The 19,291-nt window shown below is 44.2% G+C and overlaps 1 protein-coding gene across 1 annotated transcript in view; it reads left to right on the forward strand.

The window, feature by feature from the left end:
* RANBP9 (RAN binding protein 9) overlaps positions 1-19,291 on the forward strand; it is a 91,576-nt gene that overhangs the window by 68,315 nt on the left and 3,970 nt on the right. The window contains exons 7-13 of the mRNA XM_086706239.1: positions 1,425-1,537; positions 2,890-2,998; positions 5,488-5,678; positions 6,832-6,976; positions 10,326-10,447; positions 12,099-12,250; positions 18,809-18,920. Coding sequence (XP_086562365.1) covers positions 1,425-1,537; positions 2,890-2,998; positions 5,488-5,678; positions 6,832-6,976; positions 10,326-10,447; positions 12,099-12,250; positions 18,809-18,920 — 944 coding nt within the window. The remainder of the gene's footprint in view (positions 1-1,424; positions 1,538-2,889; positions 2,999-5,487; positions 5,679-6,831; positions 6,977-10,325; positions 10,448-12,098; positions 12,251-18,808; positions 18,921-19,291) is intronic.

A 19,291-nucleotide genomic window follows, 5' to 3' on the forward strand; every position in this document is an offset into this window, starting at 1 on the left:
CTATCCGACAGTGTGTCTTAAATGTCTGTGTAATTGCTTTGAACAGTTGTAAACTTAAAGATACAATAAAATTTTGTGTGTGTGTTTTTTGGAGGAGATAGTGATTGGAAGACATGATGGTAATTTGGAAAACATGCTTCTTCCTTGGAGCCGTTATCATCTGGTATCACAGAAGCTCTCCACCGGTAGTCTTTGCCGGCACACTTGACCCAGCGGTGAAGTCTGGCTGAACGTCTCGTGGTCACCATGAGTTAGAGCTCAGATAGGTTGCTGTCCCGGGGTCACCTCCCTTTCATGCTTTAAAAATGGGTGCCGCTGAGCATCCTTGCAGGGGAGTAGTAGCGGAAACCTCGTTTATCTTAATTCTGTGGTCAGAGTCCGGGGAGGACCCTCGCCGCCACCACGTCCTTTACAAAAGTGACACTCACCATGACCTCCTAGGGGGTCCATTTAAAACAGTTCTTCCCTACCCTTTTAAATTAATTTGACCAATTAGATGAAATAAAATGAAAAATCTTGTTTCTTGGAGATTTGCCCCTCTGCCCCCCAGTCCCTCCTTCCGGAACCACAGCTTCCTTCCCCATTTTGATAGGGCCTCAGTAGTGCCAGATGGAGGCAGGTTTAGGAGTTGAATACTTGGATATATTGGTTATTTGGGTTAATATTGTTGAGTTGAGTTTTTGTAACCTTTTGTGATTAGATGTAAATGTGTTTTGACCGCTTGATGGCCTTTTAAAAAGTACACTTGTTCTTTGGAAGTATGGCACTTCCATGTAAATCACAGCTGAGTCAGTTTTTTGTGTGTACAGTCATACTAATAGATTTAGATTAGAAGGGCAGTTTCTCATTGATTAGTAGAATTGCCCTCAGAGACTTTGTTCTGGAAGATTCTCAGGTTCACCTTAGCGTTTCTTGTGTTCACCTCCTGTGACCCCATCTCTTGTAACTGAGGAGCAGAGAAAGGAGTCGAGCTCCACACGACACAAAGAGTTAATCTGTTATTTAAAAATTACTGTATTGTATAAAATGCTGACACTTCACTGGGATAAGCCATGCAGTAAAGATGAAACCGAAATTACGGTTAGTGGGATTGAATATAAGGATGGGAATAGTAGGAAAGGCCCCGGGGATAACGGGGAGCCAAGAATCAAGAGCTGTATAATGTCCTTGCCTCTCTAGTGGTAGTTACTCCTAGGGAGAGCACTCTTCACATGGGATTTGCAGCTGCCTTGTTGGAAATATGACATGAATAGAACAAAATGATTTTTTTTTTTTTTAACTTTAAAGTTGAGGTTCTTAAAGCCTGGTTTCAAGGGAATAGGTTGGTTTTGTAACATCAGAGTAGATCTTGTTTTATATAACTTGTAGTATGAAGCCTGTATTCTCTTGACTAAAAGATGTGTGTTTCTTCTTTTTATTTTAAGAATGGTTTCATCTTATTTAGTCCACCATGGGTACTGTGCCACAGCAGAGGCCTTTGCCAGATCTACAGACCAGACCGTTCTAGAAGAATTAGCTTCCATTAAGAATAGACAAAGTAAGGACCCTGTGGTGCATGGATAACACTTGTTTTCAGATTATAGGTTTGGTTATATCAATTTTTAGAAATTTTATTTTTTAAACTAAGATCTTTTCAAATATATTAACTTAAAATGGATGCCTCTGAAATTTATTTTCACTGACATTTTTGAAGACCACCTTAAAAAACACTCACGTAAGACTGGGTTAGCGTTCCGGATGTAGAAAGAATTTTGGAGAAAGTTTTATAAGGAATGTTTACCATTTTTTCTTAAAAAATGTTTGCTTTAGCTTTTAGGAAGTAAACATTAAACAAAAAAAAAAAAATTTTTTTTTTTTTTTTTTTGTAGTTGGTAAAGTAATCCCATGATTAGAGACTAGCAGAGATAATATGTACAAAGCAATGTAAACCTTTGCATTCAAATCGCTCGCTAACCTTAAGGTAGTATTGGTCTTCCGTTGTACTGCCCGGGTCCCGGTGCTGTGGCCAGAGCTGTCGGCCCGGGCTACCAGGGGCACGTCAGTGTGTCGCTCCCACAGTTAGCCTCCTAAGTGACAGTGGTGCAGCTAAGTCCACCAGGGAGGGGGTGGCTTGACGAGACCCTAGGCATCGAAACAACGTGATGGGTGAAAGCGATGTTTTTATAGGTCGCGCTGCTATAAGAACACTTACTCCGTTGTGTTGTCACCAACTGTAGGCTTGTCTGTCTTTCTCGCTGTGTTTAAGCTCTGGCAAACCGGAGATGATCACTTTTTTTGTGTGCCCATCATGTAATTGAACAGCTTACCTGACAGCGGGGAACACTCAGTGAATGTTGAATTCAGACTTTACTCCAAGGCTACCCATTCTCTCAGTACTGGATTCAAAAGGTTACCATGTTTGATAAGGCATTTTGAATATTACCTCTTTAATGTTTGCTATGGTCTTTAAAAAAAAAAAACACAACACTCTACTGAGATATGATTGGCATATTAGATAGAAGCTGACGTATTTAGTGTGTAAGTTGAAGAGTTGGGGCTTAAGGATTCCGTGAAGCCAGCACCACACTGTATGCCGTAAACACGTCCCTGCTTTTAATCTTCGTGTTTAAAACTTCAGTAATGCTTCACAGATGTTTTTCTGTATTACTTGTATATTAATTCATGATTTTTAGAAATAGTTTATGAAAGTACTTGTTTTTCTAATTTTTTAATGTGTCTGAAATTGTTCCTTGATTGCCTGATAGAAAGTATGATTTAAAACAAAAAAAGAAATGGAAGTTAATCACCGTAATTTAAATACTTTTTTTGACTAACTCTTTTTTTGACGGTCCACTAAGTTTATGTTTCTACTCTTAAAAAATTAATCTTTTGCCTTCTTTTTCTAAATAGGAATTCAGAAATTGGTGTTAGCAGGAAGAATGGGAGAAGCCATTGAAACAACACAACAGTTATACCCAAGTTTACTTGAAAGAAATCCTAATCTCCTTTTCACGTTAAAGTGAGTTTGTTTAACAAAACGTTATTGTGTGTGTGTGTGTGTGTGTGTGTTATGTATAATCAGAATTGTTTTCATGTTTTAATAGTTTTTGTTTCACCTCGTGTCAGGTATTTACATATAATTCTGTGATACAGCACATCTCCATAACAGTTTGTAAAAAACACTTTTGTGGTAGGATTATAAGCAGATGGCATCTCTTGCCATGTTTCTGCTCTTCTGTGGTGCTAGCTATATGTTTAAAAATGTTAAAATTGTAGTTAGAAGGTGGATATCTGTTTTTCTTCCTGCAGAGTACCTTATTGTAAGTCTGTGTCATTTTGAAAGCTGTGGTAAAATATACGTAACGTTTGCCATTTTTGCACGTGCACTTCTGTAGTCTTTTTGTTTTAAGTTTATTTTGAGAGAGCACGCACGTGCACCAGTGGGGGTGGGCGGCGGAAGGAGTGGGGGAGAGAGAATCCCAAGCAGGCTCCGCCCTGTCAGTGCAGAGCCCGACGCAGGGCTCGTGTTCACGAACTGTGAGATCATGACCTGAGCCAGAATCGAAAGCCCGGCGCTCAACCGTCGGAGCCACCCAGGCACCCCGTGCTCTTGCGTAGTATTAAGTGGAGTCACATTGTTCTCATCGTCACCCATCATCCACCTCTAGAACTTTTTTCATTCTCCCAAATGGAAACTTGAAGTCCCCATTTCTCCCTTCCCTGCCTCCCAGCAACCGCCATTTTACTTTCTGTTTCTGTGAATTTAAATTCGGCTGCTCTGGGCGCCTCAGATAAAAGAAAGCGTAACAGTGTCTGTTCCTGTAACTGGCTCATTTCTCCCAGCGTATTGTCCTCAAAACCCATCCATGTTATATAGCATGTGTCAGTTTCCCTCCTTTTGAAGCTGAACAATTGATAGACATTTGGGTCGCTTCCACTTTGGTTCTTGTGAATGACGCTGCTGTGAACAGGGGTGGTGTATGAATATCTGTGCGGGGTCCCTGCTTCCAGCTCTTTGGGGTATATACCCAGAAGTGGGATTGTTGAACCTGTGGTAAATCTGTTTCACTTTTGGAGGAGATTAATCCTTAGAGCTCTGTAGCCCTGCACCATTTTACAGCCTCAGCCAGTGGTATGCAAGAGTCCTGGTGTCCCCACATCCTGCCGACACTTCGTTTCTGCAGCTTTTGTTTCAATAGCCATCATAATTTGGCGTTTCTTTTTTATTGGTGTTATGAATCTTTGTTCTTTTAAAATTCAGGTGTTATGAAGCCTAATATTTCAACTCTCTACGTACCAGACGCCCTTTGTGTTTGCTTTTCTTTTTTTTTTGAGAGAGAGAGTGAGCCGGTGGCGGGGGCGGGGGGGCAGAGGGAGAGAGAGAATTCCAAGCAGGCTCCGTGCCCAGCACAGAGCCCGACCTTTGCAGGCTTCGATCCCATGACCCTGAGATCATGACCTGAGCCAAAATCAGGAGTCGGACATTTAACCGACTGAGCTGCCCAGGCGCCCCACCAGAAACCCTTCCTTTGTAAGCCACTGTCAGAATGGTTTTTGCTTAAGAGTAAAATTTTAAGTGTGGCACATTTTGGTTAAGAGGTTGCAGATGGGAGTTGCAGTCAGGAAGAGCGTGGAGCAAGGCGCTTCGTCTACGTGACGTGTACACGAAAGCTGTACACGAAAGCGTATCGTGTTCTTGCACGCCATCGGACTTGCCGCCAAATGCAAATATTATTTGATTAAACTATTTTTAGCTTCAAAAATGAAGTCTTCTGATTTTAAGCTATGGATTCCTTCATTTTCTTAGTGAATCTTTTTTTTTTTTTAATTTTTTTAATGTCTGTTTAGTTTAGAGAGAGTGCAAGCAGGAGAGGGGCAGTGAGAGAGGGAGACACAGAATCCGAAGCAGGTTCCAGGCTCCGAGCCGTCAGCACAGAGCCCGACGCGGGGCTCGAACTCACAGACTGTGAGATCATGACCTGAGCCGAAGTCGGACGCTTAACCGACTGAACCACCCAGGCGTCCCTCTTAGTAAATCTTAATTAAAGGAGAGATAGTGTGTTTTGCTTTATACTCTGGTTTTTCCGGAAATTTTTAAATTATTCTAAGCAGTACAGTGTATGAAACTACATGTAGTGTTTTTAGCACACTATCTAAAGACCACACTTACTGATAGATACAAGTCCCTAAGGTATTTCCTTTCAGAGATCTGTTGTTGCTACTAAATAAACTGCTCTTTGAAAATGACCTAAGTAGGGGCGCCTGGGTGGCTCAGTCAGTTGAGCGTCTGGCTTCGGCTCAGGTCATGATCTCGTGGTCTGTGAGTTCGAGCCCTGTGTCAGGCTCTGTGCTGACAGCTCGGAGCCTGGAGCCTGCTGCGGATTCTGTGTCTCCCTCTCCCTCTGCCCCTCCCCTGCTTGTGCTCTGTCTCTCTCTGTCTTTCAAAAATGAATAAACATAAAAAAAATTTGAAAATGACCTAAGTAAATTTGTCTCTTATCTTTCTAGAGTGCGTCAGTTTATAGAAATGGTGAATGGTACAGATAGTGAAGTACGATGTCTGGGAGGCCGGAGTCCAAAATCTCAGGACAGTTACCCTGTCAGCCCTCGACCTTTCAGTAGCCCGAGCATGAGCCCCAGTCACGGATCGAGCATCCACAGCTTAGCACCAGGCAAAGGAAGCAGCGCCCATTTTTCTGGTGAGACTCAGTCTTATGACGTTACTTTGAAGTGTTTGCCCTTCTTTGTAGTTTTGAACCAAAATGAAAATTTTTTGAAACGTGGACGTTTCCACATAGCTGTTTTGCACACGCACATACTTGACCTCAGCGCTGCTCTGGAAGGAAAATTGTAAGTGGATCGGACTCGTGTGTTTTTAGTACCAGAAGGTAACTTGAAGCAGAGCTGTTTCTGAGAATGGATTATTAGCAGATCTTCATAAGCAAAAGTCGACATTCGAGCTGTCTCTAGAAAGTAAATCAGTAGATATTTGGTAAAGGTAAAAGGTAACCCGTGTGTTCTAATCCCATATAAATGTGAAGGCGGTGCCGTGGCCGTGGCGGCTTCGGCCACCGACCCCCACGCTAGCTGGGCCGGCTGCTTTCTCTTTCTTTCCCCACCGGGCCTCTGCTCTGCCCGCTTCATTTTCTCATGTCCCTCTCTGGGCTCACCGGTCATAGTCTCTCAGGCTTTTGGTGTTCTAGGAACTAAAATTCTCTCCTTTCCTGCCTTTGAGGACATCACTTCTACAGGTTTATTTCCAGCCTTCCTTAGTCTTCCTCTGCTGGTCTCTCTCATTCTGTTCTTCCCAACGTGTTCTCTTTCCTCTGTACATTTAACCTTCTAAAGCAAAAGTCACATCCTCTTTCCTTTCATAGAGTAACACCTTTGCTCTTCCTCAGTCGGCATGCACCTTTCTACATTACCACCTCTCGGTTTATTTACATCGCCATCCTGTGCACTGCATGTGATTCTCACGTTTGTCCCCTTCGCCACCTCCCCTCTTGAATTTCATACATTCACTCGGGCCCAGACGACTTCTTGGCCTCAGTGTATTCGTGCATTAAATGGGAGCGATGAGAACACAGGCCTCATGGGGGAGCTTGGGGGATTAAATAAGATCCATAATTAAGCCTTCAGTAAATGTTAGAGGAGATGATAATTACAGCCCACAATTAATATCCGTCTGTCCTTTCAGAGAAGTTATGTTTCTTGTTTAAGCAATGCATGGACTCTGCCACGTTATAAAAGTTTTAAATGCAAGATCAGAATATGGGCATATAGTCGTTACAACTGACCAGTAAGTTGGTGTTTGTTTCTGTTTTCATGCCTCTTTTTCTTGTTTTTCCCCAGGTTTTGAAAGTTGTAGTAATGGTGTGATCTCAAATAAAGCACATCAATCCTATTGCCATAGTAAACACCAGTCATCCAACTTGAATGTACCAGAACTGAACAGTATAAACATGTCACGATCACAGCAAGTTAATAACTTCACCAGGTGTGTGGTCTCCCCAGCTTTTACATTACTATAAGCAGCCTAATTATTAGCGTCGTCATTTTTAATCATTTGGAGAACTTGAATTAGATCGTCCATAGGGGGTGTGGGTGCTCCCAGGTCCTCAGAGAACAAAAGGGTGAGGAGTGAGTCCCAAACTCTCCGGGATCCCGGCGGCCGGCAGCCTCTTTTCCTCTGCTCCTTCGTCGTGCTCCGCATCACCTTTTCCCTCTGCCGGGCTGTAAGCATACACACCGGACTCCTTGCCTCTGGGCTTCCTGTGGGCAGCGGCCTGTACACATGGTCACGTAATGCTGTGCCTGTATTTCCAGGTTAAGTCCCAGTCGTTCATTTACTCTGTAGAAGTAACGTAGGGTACGTTTACAACCGTCTTTTTCTCTCTGTGTGGGTTTTTTTTGTGTAGATGTGCATCAGGTTTTCTGAATTCCAGGTAACTAACTTGACAAAGAATCTTTTTTGAAAGCCTGACTTTAGGGGGCGGGGCTTGCTTGTAGCAGCAGAGGGACCTTCGGCCATTTAGTAAGCGTACCATGAGCCCAGTGCGAGGACCCGTCGGATGTCAGACATTCTGCCGGGCCTGGTCTCCGGCTTCAGAGAGCTGGGAGAGAAGAGATGTGTGTGTCACCGTCCTGTCACATATATTCGGGTTGAATATTCACGAACCTCGAGGTTCACGAAATGTAATCGTTTGAATACGAGTTCTTATGAAATCAGCCTGCCCAGATCATCTAGTATCTGAATTCACTTTGGTTCAGGACTAGTGGCATGATAAAAAAAATAATACACGTGAAAAATGATGTGTAGATTTTATCAACTTGAGGTTGGTTTGGTCTTACAACATGAATGGTTTGGTCACACCCCATCTGGGAGGGGGAATAATGTTCATCAGTGCAAAACTTTCTCACTGAAGGAGAAAGGATGGGATCTGACTTTTGACATGGGAAATAGGATTCTGGAGAAAAGCGTATGTGTGAGAATCAGTATTGCAAATCAGGAGAGTAACGAGAGTATCAAGATGATCTGTCCCAAGCGCCAGCCTGCCGAAGTAATGGCGTGTGGTATATACAGGTTATAATGGTGGTCCACAAAAGTGGTGGGAGAAGAGTAGGAAAAAACGCCGTCTTGTACGGAGGAGATTTGGGTTGTCTTTCACGGTAGAAATGACATAGTGGAAAGTAGGTTAGAGGACTGTGTCGTGCTGAAAATTCTGTATGGAATATGGGCGTGTGCGTGCGTATGTGCTTTATATATAGCATGTTAGCACTTTGTTCTTGGTAGAGGCTTCTGCCATTGTTTGTGGCAGGACTGGGGGCAATTCGGGCAGTTTGTGGGTTTTTGTCTGAAATACCTCCTCATGGCAAAGAAGTTGCTAAAGAGACCTGTTGTTACCTGCGTTCAGGGAAGCAAGCTCACCGGAAGGGTTTGGCGACAGCATCTTCTGTGTGCCGCACGGACGAAGAAAGGGAGCTTGTGAAGTGCCCGGAACCGTTACACGGTAGCAGTTACTTTGTAGTTGCTGGAGGCTTTCCTTACAGCCCTACTGCGAAGTAGCGAGGGTGGTACTAACTATTAAAACATTGTACAGATGGAGAGCCAAAACCAGAAAAGTAAGCGATACTTTGTTGTTGTCAACAATACACGTCAATAATTCGTGGCTCGTAAGTTGCAGAACAGTGACTGCGTCCCAGGATTCCTGACTTCCAGTCGTGTGCTTTTTCTATTAGCACCCCCCTCCCCTGCTGCCCCATCTGCAACACTGCTCCCTCCGCCCTCCCTCATCCCCTCCTCTCAGTCGGCTGTAAAACTGAGTTCACTTGTCACTTTCCAGGATGATTTCCTTGTTACATCCCCAGCAAAGGTGGTGGCTCCCTCCCAGTGGGTCCTCTGTTGGCCCCTGGAGGGCGGAGGCCGTCTCATTGTAACCTTAGCCCGCAACACACAGTGTGGGCTCAGGGGCTCTTAAGTGTGTGTTGAATGAAAGAATCCCTCCCAAATACCGAATTGAATTGTCAAAAAAAAAAAAAAAAAAAAAAAGAAAGAAAGAAACAAGTGTTAGTATATTAAGATCACTAAGAGCTATGATCTCAACAATTTGCATTACATTAAACATTATTTTTTAAAGTTTGATTTTTCTTCTCATTGTCAAAGCTCATCAAGATATAGTCAGCGAGCTTTTCTGCCTGATGGAGTCATCCTGGGGCCCTTGCCCCCTCCTTCCTAGATCTGTGTCTTTTTGCCTCACACGTCTCACCGATGGAAGCAGTGCTCTCACACGCACACACTTAAACTCACGCACTCACCCCAAGGTGCTACCAGCGGTTACCTCTGGTGGTGTGTGTGCAGAGCGCGTTTTGCTTGTCTGCGTTCAGTGTTGGTTTTTTCCTACGAATGAATATAGGTTGCTTTTTTAATGAGAAAAGTGTATTTTCATTTAAATATTTCCTACACTGTCATCACGCGTTCCTTCTGGGCCGTATAATCCCTGCCTGGATCTTCACTGGAGAAGTCTTCAAGAGGAGGCGTTTGTCGTTTGTAGAGCGAGTGCGCGCGCCCACAAGTTCAGTGTGTGTCCAGACGCAGTTACTGGCACGGGGCTGTTCTTCAGTAAATGTGACCTGCGGGAAAATGAGGAGCAACCTAAATACCCAAAATCACATTTTTAAAATGAGGATATAGCAGTGCTTTTTAGATTCTGTAGCCAGCGAGAAAGCCTGCGAGAGAAAAATCACGGTGGGGGCTGGCCGGGGTGTGAGAGGGCGAGCCAGAGTGGTCTTCCAGATCACCGTTCACCTTGGTGGGAGGCGGTGTTTCTGAGTGGTGAGGACGGATGCCACCCCGTCCAGGCCATTTAAAGAAAACCTCGTTCCAGAAGGGATGAAGATGAGGGCACGAGAAAGGTGAAGTGGGATCCGGGAATGGTTTGTTTCGACGGGGTAGTTTTCCCCTTCTGTGCCCTGACTGCTCGAAATGCGTGTGGTGTGAGGCTGGGGCACCCGGGGGCAAGAGCTGATGAACACAGAACCAAGTGCAGATCTGACCTGGAAACACGGTGAGACGTATGTGAAAAGGAGTTTGTCCATACGGATATAGAGTCAGGAAACCGCTGCCTTTTAGGACGTACGCTGTTTTCCTCCTTCCAGGAGTACGACTTTGTTGCGAGTCGGCTACCTACTGGCTTTGAAGACATTCAGGATAGAACCAAATACCTTGTTTTTGCAGACTGTGTTGCCCTATGAAGTCAGTCTATGAGGAGGCTAGGAGTAGGAGTTTATTTTAAACTACGCTGCGAGGATGTGATTTCTAAAGTTAGGTGTTTCTTCTTTATTTCCAGTAATGATGTGGATATGGAGACAGAGCACTACTCCAATGGGGTTGGAGAGACTTCATCCAACGGCTTCCTAAATGGTAGCTCTAAACATGACCACGAAATGGAAGACTGTGACACCGAAATGGGTCTGCAGTGATATTTCTTACGTTTTTAATAAAAAATGGTGACTACAAGGTTATGCTTTTACTTCTATCGATTCACAGCTGATGAGCATAAATCACGTTTAGCGATGTATGTGCCATGGGATTTGACAAGAGCACATATCCCGTAAACTGCCTCGTGAGCGCGGGCTGCTGCAGGGTGCGGTGCTTTCCAGTGCCTTCTGAAGTTAAGTTCCAGCCGGTTTTCTGTGCCGGACTGTCTTCGGCTCAACTTGGTGCTGGCGTTGATGCAGCCGTACTCTTACTAGCGTTAACTGTCTTTTAGGACACTTGGGGTTGGGGAAATGAACGTTTTTACGCTGGCTTCAGTATAGCCAGTGAAGGCCAGATGGGTACAGCTGATTTTATAAATTCGAATCAATTTCTTAAGTTCATTTAATGTGAATATCTGTGACTATGCATAGTTCAGTGCCTGGCACATAGTAGGTGCTTCAGTATGACCCCCCCCTTCCCTCTCCCTCCCCCAGGCCCCCCCAAAATTATGTGGCTGAAAGGTACATTAGCACGCATAGTTTTGTTTTGTTGGTAACTTGCATAGTAAATTGTACCCTAATGTTAAACCATCAGCAAACTTTCCCATCGATTGGAGAATGAAAATGATTGGAGCTTAAAAATTCTTTTTTGCCTGAATTCGATGGCAACATTAGATTTCTGAGTATTTGGGAGTTAAAGGGTCCTTATTGAGGACTGTTGTTGAGGATTATGTGTTCAGTGTAAAATCCATTTTTCCAGCAAGGGGTATAGTTGAGAAGGCAGCCTAGTTTTCTTCTATCAGATACCAGCACCCTCAACATTCAGAGTATAATCGGAGCTTGGTGATTGAGAGTTCTGGAGCCAGATGACCTGGATTTGAATTCTGCAACTGCCATTTACAAGCTGTGTGACCTTGCTCAAGTTACTTAAGAGCACAGTGCCTCAGTTTCTTCATTTGTAAAATGGGTGTGGTAATAATAGCAACCGCCTCATAGGCCACTGTGAAGCTTAAATGGGCTAATTTGTGAAAAGCTAGTAGGCATAAAGGAAGTGCTTAGTAAATGTGAAGGATCGTCATCGTTAGGAATTTATATGTTATTAGGGATTCATACAGTTACGTTATTGATCAGCGGTTATTGTCAACCAAGATATATACTAAACAATTATTTTCTCAACGTGTGTAATTAATCCTGCCATTCCCTGGTGTCTTCTGTGTTTTTATTGGAGTCATTTAGCTTTTCACCTGGAGGAGTCCTTTTTTTCCGTCTCTGCTCTGTGTCAGAGTAGCTGGAGTGGCAGTGCTGTTTTCTCCTTAATGCTGCTTAATGTAGTTTTAGAGAACTGTCCTTAACTTCTTCTACACTTTTCCCTGATATACCAGGGGCATCCTAAATGGAGGCGATTTCAGCGGACTTTGACCTGCGTGCTGGAGAGTAGAGCCTAGATTCTTGAGACCTAGATAAAGTATACCTTTTAGCTGCAATGTTTCCTATTAAGTGAAAAAGAAAACCGCATATTTAAATAAACTATTAGGTAGTAATTACTAAATGAAACGTACAAAATGTTGTAAGCAACTGATGTTCATTTCTCCCTGGCACTCCATTTAATAAGAAAGTAAAATACTCGTTTGTTTTGCTTACAGAAGTTGATTCGAGTCAGTTAAGACGCCAGTTGTGTGGAGGAAGTCAAGCCGCCATAGAAAGAATGATTCACTTTGGAAGAGAGCTACAAGCCATGAGTGAACAGCTGAGGAGAGAATGTGGCAAGAACACAGCAAATAAAAAAATGTTGAAGGTAGATTTGTTTGTCCTTGAAAAATTATTGATGTGTCAGAGGAACTAAAATTTAATTTTGTAAAGCACTGAGCGCTAGGAATTCTTGTTGGGCTTCAGGTAAAAAGAATGGATCCAGGGCACCTGGGTGGCTCAGCTAAGCATCCGACTCTTTATCTCAGCTCAGCTCTTGATCTCAGGGTCGTGAGTTCAAGCCCCGCGTTGGACTCTGTGCTGGGCATGAAGGCTAGTTAAAAAAATAAATCAGTAAAGGTAGGGATTCAATCCCAGTTCTGCCGCCTGTCAGCGTTTTATGCCCTTTGTCGACTTACTGTAATTTTCTTAGCTGTAAAATTGGCAGACTTATTAGGAGACATGCGGGTTTGCTGATAAAACTATAAGTCTGCGATATTTTTATTTCCATAAACATTGCTCAGGGCTGCAGCAGATTGAACGTGTACTACGTGGCTTTCATTTTGACAGTGATTGCTGAGGCACTTTCACAACCCCAGATAGATAAAATACATTTTCAGATCTCTTCTGGATTGATGCGCATGACAGATGGTAAGATGGCTAGGACTTCAGCGGTTTAGTACGGTGGTCACAAGTTTGCGTGTCAGTTGCGGATGGAGTTCTTCCCTCCCTTAAGTCGCCGTTGCTGTTAGTTGTAGAGATGTTAAGACTCCAAGAGGGTTTTTTTTTGTACTCGCGTAAGTCCCAACAGCCCTGTAAGTCTATGACATGTTAACCTAGCTGTTGCATTTTTTTTGTAATCCTGCATCAGCTTGGGCTCAGAGGTGATTCATTAGCAACATTTTCTCCTGCGTGTTTAAAAGGAGAGACGCGTGTGCTGTGGCCCTGAGACCGATGCTGGGGTGCAGTGGCAGGAGCAAGGCTTCTGCCAGCCCTTCCTGACCCAAACTGAGCCTCAGCGCCACAGTCAGCACCACCTAGCAGCACCAAACGCGGCCTAAAAGCAGCCAAAACTCAAACAGCTACCTGCACCGGAGCCTCCGTACGGTGCCTGTGTAGACGGAACACCACCTGCTCAGCCTAGGATGGTGGGTGAAGGAACCACCCACGTACATCGCCAGTTATGGCGTGCGGTCTTGTAGCGTCGGGGGCTGCGACGGGAGCAGCGGTGTATTTGCTCTACGCGGTACTTCACCCGCTGGATCGCATAACTGCGGTTTCTGGTGGCGACCCTGAGCTATCCAAAAAAAAAAAAAAGGAAGTTAATTATGATTTTTATGCTAAATAAAATTGGTGGAATATGTAATTTAAACAGTTTTTCATTTAAAATGTCAAATCGCTTCGTGGGACCACAAACTGGTGCAGCCACTGTGAAAACGGTTTGGAGATCTCCCAAAAAATTAAAAATAGAATTACCATGTGATTCAGTAATTCCACTCCTGGGTATTTACCCAAAGAATATGAAAACAGTAATTCTAAAAGATCCATGCACCCCTGTGTTTATAGCAGCAGCATTGTCTACAACAGCCAAATTAGGGAAGCAGCCCGTGTCCACCGACCGGTGAATGGATAAAGAAGTGGGAGACACACACACACACACACACACACACACACACACACACACACACACACACACACGAATGTTCCTCAGCCATAAAAAAGAACGAAATCTTGTCATTTGTGACAACGTGGATGGACTTCGTATTCTGCTAAGTGAAATAAGTTGGAGAAAGACAAATACCACACAATTTCACACATATGTGGAATTTAAGAAATAAAGAAAACTGACCAGAAAAAGACTCTTAACTCTAGAGAACACACTGCTGGTTGCCAGAGGGGAGGTGGCTGGGGAATGGGTGAAACAGGTGATGGGATCAAGGAGCGCACTTGTGAGGAGCGCTGGGTAATGTGTAGAATTGTTGAATCACCATATTGTGCACCTGAAACTATTCTAATGCCGTGTGTTAATTATACTGAAGTTTAAAAAAAAAAAAAAATAAAGCCAGACACTGACCTATTAGGAATATGGCTGCCCACGTTTGCCCTATAAGGTGAAGAATTCCTTGAGGTCAGACTAGGTCTTTACTTAACTCCGCCCCCTTCAAATATATCCAGTGCGCATGGCACCTCGCTATTCATGAATGTTTATCAAGAGTTTTGTTTATATGGGTTCTGTTTATTGATACTTACCATACTAGAAATTAAAACAAATGATTAATCTCCTGACCAATAATCCTGGATCCATTGAATATTTTTACGAAAAATAACTTCCAGAAACTTTGGAAGAATGGCATCGCTTTACATTTGCCAGGCTTAATGGAGGGGAAGTTGGATTCTCGTCCCTACCTGTGCACTCGATGTGCTGTGCTGTCACTGTCACCGGCCCCGTGGCCCCTGGAAACCCCGCTGTGTGGCCGGGAGAGAATGAGAGTGAGGGTGAGGCGAGAGAGAGTTTTCTCAGTTTTATTACGAAAACAGTGTTGACGTTCCGGGACCTCCTGCAAGGATCTTAGATTGAACCCCGTGTTTCTGGACTGTACTTTGAGAACTGCTGTTTTAGGGGATATTTGGGGATACGGAATGTTTCTAAGAATTCATGTGCTTTTTGACGCTAGGTCATCTTGACTGTTTTCTTGTTAAAACTGTATGCTAATTGTGCATGATGAAGGAATGTGATTTATGTAGTGCCTTTCAGAATGTAAGATTTCACTTAATCAGCTTACTGTCTTTGATGCTGATGTGCATAAGCTGAGAAAATGGCATTGATGTGGCCTCTTCTCAAAGATAGTCCTTGATTATATATTGAATTATGTGAAGATGTAATTCATCTTCCTCATCTAAAGAGTGTGGATGGCTTTGATTTTGCACTTCTGACTTCTAAGCACATGCCAACTACTACTTTAAGAGACTTTCTTAATATTCTGAACTCCTTCCTTCCCATTCCCCAAACTTATCTTGATCCACGTGGGGACAAGATGACTGACTGATCCAAGTTACAAGTCCCCGAAGAACAGCTGGAGGATTTGAGGACAACATGAAGAGGTGGTTTTTTTTTTTGTCATCGTTGAGAAGATTTAGAAATCATCCCCTTTCATTTTTCATTTCAGGGCACGTGTGATTGTAGTGGGTAATTTTTATCTTTAATTTTGTGTGGATCCGCGTAAGCATCTGAATCACACAGGCATCTGTAGAGAGAAAGATTCCTTTAAATGTGAAGCTAAGAGTTCCCTAAATGCTTTACTGTCTTCTGCTTCCCAGGGTCCTGGGGAGCAGGCCTCGTGCAGAGCCTGGGGTGGCCCGTGTGCGGTAAAAATGGGTGGGAGGGGCAGGGCGTCCTGCAGCGCCCGTTTCCCTTGACCTTTCCCGGTTCTCTGTCTTCCTTTCCTCTTCTCCTGTTCTCTGTTCCTCACCTCCCTACGCCTGCCAGTGGCTTGTCAGACAGCTACCTGAGTTTGTTCAGGAGCTGCGTCCTGAGGCTCTGGCCGGAGGGACCGGAGGGACCGTGGAGTCGCACACGAAGCAGCAGCCCCGGCTGGCAATTGAAGCCAAAACAGAACGACTTAAGACCAGCCCTGTTTAGAAACTGCTGCAGACTTTAAGCCAACTACAAGTACAGTTTGAGAATCCTACCTAAATGACGTCACGTTTGCCTCAGAAGTTATTCCCGCTGAGATCTGTTTGTTTTTAAGTGAAAAGTAACCCACGATCCCACGCCTCAGAGTTTGAGTTTTGTGCCTTAAATACCCCGTGTGTATATTTTACATAGTAAGTATACCATTTTGTGGTGTTGTCATTGTCCTAAAAATGTACTCCCAGTTTCTGTGCATCCGTTCTTTTTAAATGGCTACATGCTACTCTCTTGAGTTGCTGTGTCAGTTCATTTAAGCGTTGCTTTATTCAATTTTTTGCTTTTATTCAGATGCTTTAGTGAATGCCTTTATACATGCGTCTTTGTTCCTTAAAATTACAACACGGGATAGAGTCCTGGAAAGAGAATGATTGAGTCAAAGCTTGGGATTACTGTGGCTTTTCCTATATATTGCTATACTGTTTTCCAGAAACCTTCCCCCAGCTTACAGCAGTAGTAAAGGAAAGTGCCAGAAGTACTCCTGTGTTAGTCTGTTTTAGTGACTTCAAGCTCAGACCTTAAAATCGCTTGTTTGCATTTCTTTGGTCACCACCATCAGTTAGGTTTTACTGCAGGATTTAAAACATTAATGTTGCTGCCCTAATTTCACTCCCTTTGGAAAGGAAAATTGTAGATATTCAGGGAACCTGGTGGCATAAGCCTTTTTTTTTTTCTTGTTCTTCTTCTTTTAAGGTTTTCTTAGTTTTCTTGCTTATAGCTTCACCTGACTTCCAAGCCTGTACCATTGTGCTGCGATGGGATCCTGCTGAAGTCAAGTCTTACCCACATCAGTCCTCCATTTAAAACTCCATTGTTGTATTGGAAAAAAAAAATGTAAGCCTTTGGGGACATTTTAGGATCTAACCCCCCTTACTTCTGGCTCCGTCCGTGCCTTTCTTTCTCTCAGCCCGTTTGCACGTAGTTTGGGTCTCTCTGGGACTGTGACATGTGACACAAAATACTGCATGTTCATAAGCAGTGCCCTGTCCATTGTTTATTTACATGTCTGACTTCGCCGTAAGACCACGTGGGTTCTTGGCACAATGACTAGGTCCTGGTGATTGCTCTCTGTGTCCTCAGGGTCTGGCAGCTGTGTGCAATAATAATTGTTTTGAAAATATTAGAGCTAAATTTTAGACTTTCTTCATCTTGATATTTAGATTGGCAGTTAAAAGAAGCTGCATCTTATTAAAAGAGGTTCTGTACTAACTGTGTGCCCTTAAGCTCTCACTGCCTCAGTTTGCTTCTCCGTAAGATGGGCATAACAGTATCCGTCTCCTAAGGTTATTGTGAGGATAAAATGAGATTCTCCACGTTAGGGCTCGAAACATTGCTTCACCCAGTATTAGTGCACGATAAATTATTACCATCATTACCTTTTTTTCCATGAGGTTTTGGTGAAATACTAGAAGAAGGTGTTAACAGAAGAACGGTCTGCCTTGAGATCTGGGACCGCAACCTTTCTCGTTTTTGGTTGGGTGTCCGGATGTATAGACCCAAGAGGACGGTTTTGTGCTTAGAGGTTTTTAGGTACCAGTTGTTCCTTGAACACTTCTTCGGTATACTTCGGGTAGCTTTCTGTAGCATGGGGATGGTACCTCACTAGGTGGCTGTGGGGTAAATTAAGTCTTGAGCGAAGATCAGTGACTAGAGTTAGCTTCCCAGGATACAGGACGTTAATGCTCTTTCCATCAGTAAATTCGGATGGCGGGGGAGGGGGAGCCAGGAAATAGAACGGGGTGGCTCGGTGCGATGCACTGGAAGAAGCAGGTCCTGTGATGGGCGGGTGTGTGAAGCTGCTTCCCTGTTCCCAGCGTCTGTGAGTAGCTGCAGGGGACTCAAAATAGTGGAAGAAAGAAATTTTCCTTTCAGAGACCTTTCATTATAAAAACTGGGGCGAGCCGTCTACCACCCATGAAATATTCAGCAGCGGAAGGAAGACCGTGGACCAGCCGCACGCGTTTTCTTTGAGAGGCGCGTGTATTCCCCGCCCGGTAGCCTCAGGCCACGCGGCTCCGGCTGTGTGGACAGCCCTCCTCCAGGCTCCCCGGTGTGCAGGCCGCGTGGGGTGAGAAAGGGCCAGAGCACAGCTGACCGGCAAGCCCGGCCTCCGAGGCCGCTCTGAGCAGCGGTGAGTTGAGCGGAGGAACGTCCGGGCAGCTGGACCTGGGATCCTTTCCTTCAGAAAGTCCAGTCTCCCACGTGTCCGTAATCCTCATTTTGAAAGTGGCACTGACCGAATTCATTGACGCTTTCCTAAGCACTGTCCTACGTAGGCCTTCTGAATCGGGAAGGCGTCCTGTCATTCGCCTCTCTCGGGAACACCGCCCCGGATTAGGGCATGGACTTTGGGCAAAAGAGGACGACCTCCTGTACCGAGAGGTTAGAACGAACGGACGCTGCCAGTGTCCCGGAGCGGTTAGTGCTTACTGACTGAGAGTCACTGACTGAGAAGACCGCGTGTCCGTCCCTTTAGGAAGGGTGGCTCGAGGATGGTTGGAACCACTGAATGTTCCTGAAGGGCAGCCAGTTTACCTTGTTGGTCCTGAGGTTGAGAAAATGACATCCAGGGAGATGGATCTCGGCCCCACATCTGTTTAAGAAAATAAATAGGCTCTGTCCTTTTAATGTCAGATTCATACCAGTGGCGATAAATTATAGAGCATCTGAATGTTTTTGTCTTCCTCTTTAATTAGCCCGTTCCACCAGAATTTAATTTTGCCGTTGTGTATGTGTTGTAGGGATGGGGGAAGATTCAGATTCAGATTGGCTGTTTACAGTAAAGAAGGAAGACCCATTAGGCTTTGTTGTATAATCTTGTTAAAAATATATATCATCATTGGGGTAAATGGGTTTGAGTGTTACCGTAGCCTTGTGCCGGAAAGCTGTGTATTTTACTCGTCTCTCAACTTTGTAGCCGTGGGGAGGACGGTAGCTGAAGCGTTTGAATTAAAAACCAAACTGCTGTGTTTTCAACAGGATGCATTCAGTTTACTCGCTTACTCGGATCCTTGGAACAGCCCGGTTGGAAATCAGCTTGACCCAATTCAGAGAGAACCTGTGTGCTCAGCCCTTAACAGTGCAATACTAGGTGAGTGAAGCGTCACTGCAGCCAGAGTGTCTGCATATTTGAGACGGGATTCGTATTTTGGTAAACTCTTCACGTAGAAACCATTTCTACATTTTAAAAAAGGTAAACTTACTTCAAAATACAGAAGCCTTCCCCTCCACCATCTCAATTCCAAAATTAAATGGATTCAAATAGAATAATAAAAAAAAAACCACAACGGTATATTGGGATCATACCCCGGGAAGTCTGGAAAATGGAAGTCTTTGTGTGCATGTTGTGTAAGCGTTTTTGGGCTGAGCCACACATACCGCAGCTTCCGCTGTGCTTAAGATACGGACACGAGGGACTTCCGGGTGACGTGTGACTGCCCTGCCAGCACCAGCCCTTGGAGT

This window comes from Puma concolor, chromosome B2 (genome assembly GCF_028749965.1).
Source record: "Puma concolor isolate L17-30 chromosome B2, mPumCon1.1.hap2, whole genome shotgun sequence".
Taxonomy (NCBI): domain Eukaryota; kingdom Metazoa; phylum Chordata; class Mammalia; order Carnivora; family Felidae; genus Puma; species Puma concolor.